This window comes from Taurulus bubalis (genome assembly GCF_910589615.1).
Source record: "Taurulus bubalis genome assembly, chromosome: 2".
Lineage (NCBI taxonomy): Eukaryota > Metazoa > Chordata > Actinopteri > Perciformes > Cottidae > Taurulus > Taurulus bubalis.
Window position 1 is genome coordinate 47,209,305 of NC_136590.1, and position 7,089 is coordinate 47,216,393.

Sequence of the window (7,089 nt, forward strand, 5' to 3'; positions counted from 1 at the left end):
ACACACATACACACACACACATACACACACATACACACACACACATGCACACACACATATATACGTGTGTGTGTGTTGACAGAAGAATGTGTCAACGGGTGTGAAACAGTGTAGCTATATTTACATACGAGCTGTGATGAGATCAGCTGAAGTTCTAACAGTCTGTTGTTCTGATGCTTTTATTGTGAAACTCTTTGATGCTCTGGATGTTTATCTTCTTCATCTGTAGTTCAGAGGATCTTTGTCTCTGAACTACAGACTACAAGTTGTGCTTTTAATTATAGAGGAATGTTCTCAAACTGTTTTTTACTTCACACAGTGTGTGTGTGTGTGTGTGTGTTACCTCGTCACTGCTCGTGTGCAGACCGTCACCATGAAGCAGCTTCCTACGACCACCCAGCCCCAGCCTCCATCCAGAGGCTTCGCGCCGCGCCGCCGCTTCACATCAGCCATGATGCGGTCCTGGTTCTGGTCCTAGTCCTAGTCCTGGTTCTAGTCCTGGTTCTAGTCCTGGTCCTGGTCCTAGTCCTGGTTCTAGTCCTAGTCCTGGTCCTGGTCCTCGTCCTAGTCCTGGTCCTAGTCCTGGTTCTGGTCCTAGTCCTGGTTCTAGTCCTGGTTCTAGTCCTGGTTCTAGTCCTGGTCCTGGTCCTAGTCCTGGTTCTAGTCCTAGTCCTGGTCCTCGTCCTAGTCCTGGTTCTAGTCCTGGTCCTGGTCCTAGTCCTGGTTCTAGTCCTGGTCCTGGTCCTAGTCCTGGTCCTAGTCCTAGTCCTGGTCCTCGTCCTAGTCCTGGTCCTAGTCCTGGTTCTGGTCCTAGTCCTGGTCCTAGTCCTGGTTCTAGTCCAAGTCCTGGTCCTGGTTCTAGTCCTAGTCCTGGTTCTGGTCCTAGTCCTAGTCCTGGTTCTAGTCCTAGTCCTGGTTCTAGTCCTGGTTCTAGTCCTGGTTCTGGTCCTAATCCTGGTTCTAGTCCTGGTTCTAGTCCTGGTTCTGGTCCTAGTCCTGGTTCTGGTCCTAGTCCTGGTCCTAGTCCTGGTCCCGGCCCTGTGTCCAGGTGTCCAGGTGTGGACTCACTTCTCCTCCTCCCAGAAGAGGAGACCGGCCGGGTGGAGCTTAGTGTCCGTGAAGAGGATCAGAGAACAAACGTCCTCTTCTCTCTCGTGTCTCTGAGACTCCGGTTGAAGCTCGTCAGGTCAATGAGTCACCAGCTGACCTCCAACCATTAACTCTGGAGGTGATGGCGGGTTAAACAAGCGCTCCCAGATGCTTTCCACCCAGAAACACTTTGATATCCTCAAACCAAACGCTTCCTCCTCCTGATTATTAACAACACATGCGGCCAAAGGCAGGGAGCGCTTCATACGCTGCACTCGACACCTCCCACGGGGAGGGCTCGGCTGGGAGGGGTGTCGGGTTACAGAAAAGAAGCGCGCCGAGAGAGATGATCAAACAGATCCTCATCCCACGGGTTATTTATGTCCTCAGAGGCCAGGACCAGGAGGAGACAGGGTCAGGACCAGGAGACAGGAGACAGGGTCAGGACCGGGAGGAGACAGGGTCAGGACCGGGAGGAGACAGGGTCAGGACCAGGAGACAGGGTCAGGACCGGGAGGAGACAGGGTCAGGACCAGGAGACAGGGTCAGGACCGGGAGGAGACAGGGTCAGGACCGGGAGGAGACAGGAGACAGGAGACAGGGTCAGGACCAGGAGACAGGAGACAGGGTCAGGACCAGGAGACAGGAGACAGGGTCAGGACCGGGAGGAGACAGGGTCAGGACCAGGAGACAGGGTCAGGACCGGGAGACAGGAGACAGGGTCAGGACCAGGAGACAGGGTCAGGACCAGGAGACAGGAGACAGGGTCAGGACCAGGAGACAGGGTCAGGACCAGGAGACAGGGTCAGGACCGGGAGACAGGAGACAGGGTCAGGACCAGGAGACAGGGTCAGGACCGAGAGACAGGAGACAGGGTCAGGACCAGGAGACAGGAGACAGGGTCAGGAGACAGAAGACAGGAGACAGGAGACAGGGTCAGGAGACAGGAGACAGGGTCAGGACCAGGAGGAGACAGGGTCAGGACCGGGAGACAGGAGACAGGGTCAGGACCGGGAGACAGGAGACAGGGTCAGGACCGGGAGACAGGAGACAGGGTCAGGACCAGGAGACAGGGTCAGGACCAGGAGACAGGAGACAGGGTCAGGACCAGGTGACAGGGTCAGGAGACAGGAGACAGGGTCAGGACCAGGAGACAGGAGACAGGAGACAGGAGACAGAAGACAGGAGACAGGAGACAGGAGACAGGGTCAGGAGACAGGAGACAGGGTCAGGACCAGGAGGAGACAGGGTCAGGACCGGGAGACAGGAGACAGGGTCAGGACCGGGAGACAGGAGACAGGGTCAGGACCGGGAGACAGGAGACAGGGTCAGGACCGGGAGACAGGAGACAGGGTCAGGACCGGGAGACAGGAGACAGGGTCAGGACCGGGAGACAGGAGACAGGGTCAGGACCGGGAGACAGGAGACAGGGTCAGGACCAGGAGACAGGGTCAGGACCAGGAGACAGGAGACAGGGTCAGGACCAGGAGACAGGGTCAGGAGACAGGAGACAGGGTCAGGACCAGGAGACAGGAGACAGGAGACAGGAGACAGGGTCAGGAGACAGGAGACAGGGTCAGGACCAGGAGACAGGAGACAGGGTCAGGACCAGGAGACAGGGTCAGGAGACAGGGTCAGGAGACAGGAGACAGGACCAGGAGACAGGAGACAGGGTCAGGACCAGGAGACAGAAGACAGGGTCAGGAGACAGAAGACAGGAGACAGGAGACAGGGTCAGGAGACAGGAGACAGGAGACAGGGTCAGGACCAGGAGACAGGAGACAGGGTCAGGACCAGGAGACAGGAGACAGGGTCCGGACCAGGAGACAGGGTCAGGAGACAGGGTCAGGAGACAAGAGACAGGACCAGGAGACAGGAGACAGGGTCAGGACCAGGAGACAGAAGACAGGGTCAGGAGACAGAAGACAGGAGACAGGAGACAGGGTCAGGACCAGGAGACAGGAGACAGGGTCAGGACCAGGAGACAGGAGACAGGGTCAGGAGACAGAAGACAGGAGACAGGGTCAGGACCAGGAGACAGAAGACAGGAGACAGAGTCAGGAGACAGGAGACAGGACCAGGAGACAGGAGACAGGGTCAGGACCAGGAGACAGGAGACAGGACCAGGAGACAGGAGACAGGGTCAGGAGACAGGAGACAGGGTCAGGACCAGGAGACAGGAGACAGGACCAGGAGACAGGGTCAGAAGACAGGAGACAGGAGACAGGGTCAGGACCAGGAGACAGGAGACAGGACCAGAAGACAGGAGACAGGGTCAGGAGACAGGAGACAGGGTCAGGACCAGGAGACAGGAGACAGGGTCAGGAGACAGGAGACAGGGTCAGGAGACAGGAGACAGGACCAGGAGACAGGGTCAGGAGACAGGAGACAGGACCAGGAGACAGGGTCAGGAGACAGGAGACAGGACCAGGAGACAGGGTCCGGACCAGGAGACAGGGTCAGGAGACAGGAGACAGGGTCAGGAGACAGGAGACAGGAGACAGGAGACAGGAGACAGGGTCAGGAGACAGAGTCAGGAGACAGGGTCAGGAGACAGGAGACAGGGTCAGGACCAGGAGACAGGAGACAGGGTCAGGACCAGGAGACAGGAGACAGGGTCAGGAGACAGAAGACAGGAGACAGGGTCAGGACCAGGAGACAGAAGACAGGAGACAGGGTCAGGAGACAGGAGACAGGACCAGGAGACAGGAGACAGGGTCAGGACCAGGAGACAGGAGACAGGACCAGGAGACAGGAGACAGGGTCAGGAGACAGGAGACAGGGTCAGGACCAGGAGACAGGAGACAGGACCAGGAGACAGGGTCAGAAGACAGGAGACAGGAGACAGGGTCAGGACCAGGAGACAGGAGACAGGACCAGAAGACAGGAGACAGGGTCAGGAGACAGGAGACAGGGTCAGGACCAGGAGACAGGAGACAGGGTCAGGAGACAGGACCAGGAGACAGGGTCAGGAGACAGGAGACAGGAGACAGGACCAGGAGACAGGGTCAGGAGACAGGAGACAGGACCAGGAGACAGGGTCCGGACCAGGAGACAGGGTCAGGAGACAGGAGACAGGGTCAGGAGACAGGAGACAGGAGACAGGAGACAGGGTCAGGAGACAGAGTCAGGAGACAGGGTCAGGAGACAGGAGACAGGGTCAGGAGACAGGAGACAGGGTCAGGAGACAGGAGACAGGAGACAGGGTCAGGAGACAGGAGACAGGAGACAGGGTCAGGAGACAGGGTCAGGACCAGGAGACAGGATACAGGAGACAGGGTCAGGAGACAGGAGACAGGGACAGGAGACAGGGTCAGGAGACAGGAGACAGGGTCAGGAGACAGGAGACAGGAGACAGGGTCAGGAGACAGGGTCAGGACCAGGAGACAGGATACAGGAGACAGGGTCAGGAGACAGGAGACAGGGTCAGGAGACAGGAGACAGGAGACAGGGTCAGGAGACAGGAGACAGGGTCAGGAGACAGGAGACAGGGTCAGGACCAGGAGACAGGACCAGGAGACAGGAGACAGGAGACAGGGTCAGGACCAGGAGACAGGAGACAGGAGACAGGGTCAGGACCAGGAGACAGGAGACAGGGTCAGGAGACAGGGTCAGGAGACAGAAGACAGGAGACAGGAGACAGGGTCAGGAGACAGGAGACAGGGTCAGGACCAGGAGGAGACAGGGTCAGGACCAGGAGGAGACAGGGTCAGGACCGGGAGACAGGAGACAGGGTCAGGACCGGGAGACAGGAGACAGGGTCAGGACCGGGAGACAGGAGACAGGGTCAGGACCAGGAGACAGGGTCAGGACCAGGAGACAGGGTCAGGACCGGGAGACAGGGTCAGGACCAGGAGACAGGAGACAGGGTCAGGACCAGGAGACAGGGTCAGGAGACAGGAGACAGGGTCAGGACCAGGAGACAGGAGACAGGAGACAGGAGACAGGGTCAGGAGACAGGAGACAGGAGACAGGGTCAGGACCAGGAGACAGGAGACAGGAGACAGGGTCAGGACCAGGAGACAGGAGACAGGGTCAGGAGACAGGGTCAGGAGACAGGAGACAGGACCAGGAGACAGGAGACAGGGTCAGGACCAGGAGACAGGAGACAGGGTCAGGAGACAGAAGACAGAAGACAGGGTCAGGAGACAGAAGACAGGAGACAGGGTCAGGAGACAGGAGACAGGAGACAGGGTCAGGACCAGGAGACAGGAGACAGGAGACAGGGTCAGGACCAGGAGACAGGAGACAGGGTCCGGACCAGGAGACAGGGTCAGGAGACAGGGTCAGGAGACAAGAGACAGGACCAGGAGACAAGAGACAGGGTCAGGACCAGGAGACAGAAAACAGGGTCAGGAGACAGAAGACAGGAGACAGGAGACAGGGTCAGGACCAGGAGACAGGAGACAGGGTCAGGACCAGGAGACAGGAGACAGGGTCAGGAGACAGAAGACAGGAGACAGGGTCAGGACCAGGAGACAGAAGACAGGAGACAGGGTCAGGAGACAGGAGACAGGACCAGGAGACAGGAGACAGGGTCAGGACCAGGAGACAGGAGACAGGACCAGGAGACAGGAGACAGGGTCAGGAGACAGGAGACAGGGTCAGGACCAGGAGACAGGACCAGGAGACAGGGTCAGAAGACAGGAGACAGGAGACAGGAGACAGGGTCAGGACCAGGAGACAGGAGACAGGACCAGGAGACAGGAGACAGGGTCAGGAGACAGGAGACAGGGTCAGGACCAGGAGACAGGAGACAGGAGACAGGGTCAGGAGACAGGAGACAGGGTCAGGAGACAGGAGACAGGACCAGGAGACAGGAGACAGGGTCAGGACCAGGAGACAGGAGACAGGACCAGGAGACAGGAGACAGGGTCAGGAGACAGGAGACAGGGTCAGGACCAGGAGACAGGAGACAGGACCAGGAGACAGGGTCAGAAGACAGGAGACAGGAGACAGGAGACAGGGTCAGGACCAGGAGACAGGAGACAGGACCAGGAGACAGGAGACAGGGTCAGGACCAGGAGACAGGAGACAGGGTCAGGAGACAGGAGACAGGGTCAGGAGACAGGAGACAGGACCAGGAGACAGGGTCAGGAGACAGGACCAGGAGACAGGGTCAGGAGACAGGAGACAGGACCAGGAGACAGGGTCCGGACCAGGAGACAGGGTCAGGAGACAGGAGACAGGGTCAGGAGACAGGAGACAGGAGACAGGGTCAGGAGACAGGGTCAGGAGACAGGAGACAGGGTCAGGAGACAGGAGACAGGAGACAGGGTCAGGAGACAGGAGACAGGAGACAGGGTCAGGAGACAGGGTCAGGACCAGGAGACAGGATACAGGAGACAGGGTCAGGAGACAGGAGACAGGGACAGGAGACAGGAGACAGGGTCAGGAGACAGGAGACAGGGTCAGGAGACAGGAGACAGGGTCAGGACCAGGAGACAGGAGACAGGAGACAGGGTCAGGACCAGGACCAGGAGACAGGAGACAGGAGACAGGGTCAGGACCAGGAGACAGGATACAGGAGACAGGGTCAGGAGACAGGAGACAGGAGACAGGGACAGGAGACAGGGTCAGGAGACAGGGTCAGGAGACAGGGTCAGGACCAGGAGACAGGAGACAGGAGACAGGGTCAGGACCAGGAGGAGACAGGGTCAGGACCGGGAGACAGGAGACAGGGTCAGGACCGGGAGACAGGAGACAGGGTCAGGACCGGGAGACAGGAGACAGGGTCAGGACCGGGAGACAGGAGACAGGGTCAGGACCAGGAGACAGGAGACAGGAGACAGGGTCAGGACCAGGAGACAGGAGACAGGAGACAGGGTCAGGAGACAGGAGACAGGGTCAGGAGACAGGAGACAGGAGACAGGGTCAGGAGACAGGAGACAGGGTCAGGACCAGGAGACAGGACCAGGAGACAGGAGACAGGAGACAGGGTCAGGAGACAGGAGACAGGGTCAGGACCAGGAGACAGGAGACAGGGTCAGGACCAGGAGA

General features: G+C 59.0%; 1 protein-coding gene and 1 pseudogene across 2 annotated transcripts in view; one reads left to right on the plus strand and one right to left on the minus strand.

The window, feature by feature from the left end:
- The window catches only part of LOC306752946, a 1,344-nt pseudogene extending 1,093 nt beyond the window's left edge, over positions 1 to 251 (plus strand). Inside the window, exon 3 of the transcript in view lies at positions 230 to 251. The product of the transcript in view is annotated as an uncharacterized misc_RNA (transcript). The remainder of the gene's footprint in view (positions 1 to 229) is intronic.
- The window catches only part of slc16a12b (solute carrier family 16 member 12b), a gene marked incomplete at its 5' end in the record, with an annotated part of 15,536 nt that extends 15,083 nt beyond the window's left edge, over positions 1 to 453 (minus strand). The window contains one exon of the mRNA XM_079237574.1: positions 344 to 453. Coding sequence (XP_079093700.1) covers positions 344 to 453 — 110 coding nt within the window. The remainder of the gene's footprint in view (positions 1 to 343) is intronic.
- Between the last annotated feature and the right edge of the window lie 6,636 nt (positions 454 to 7,089).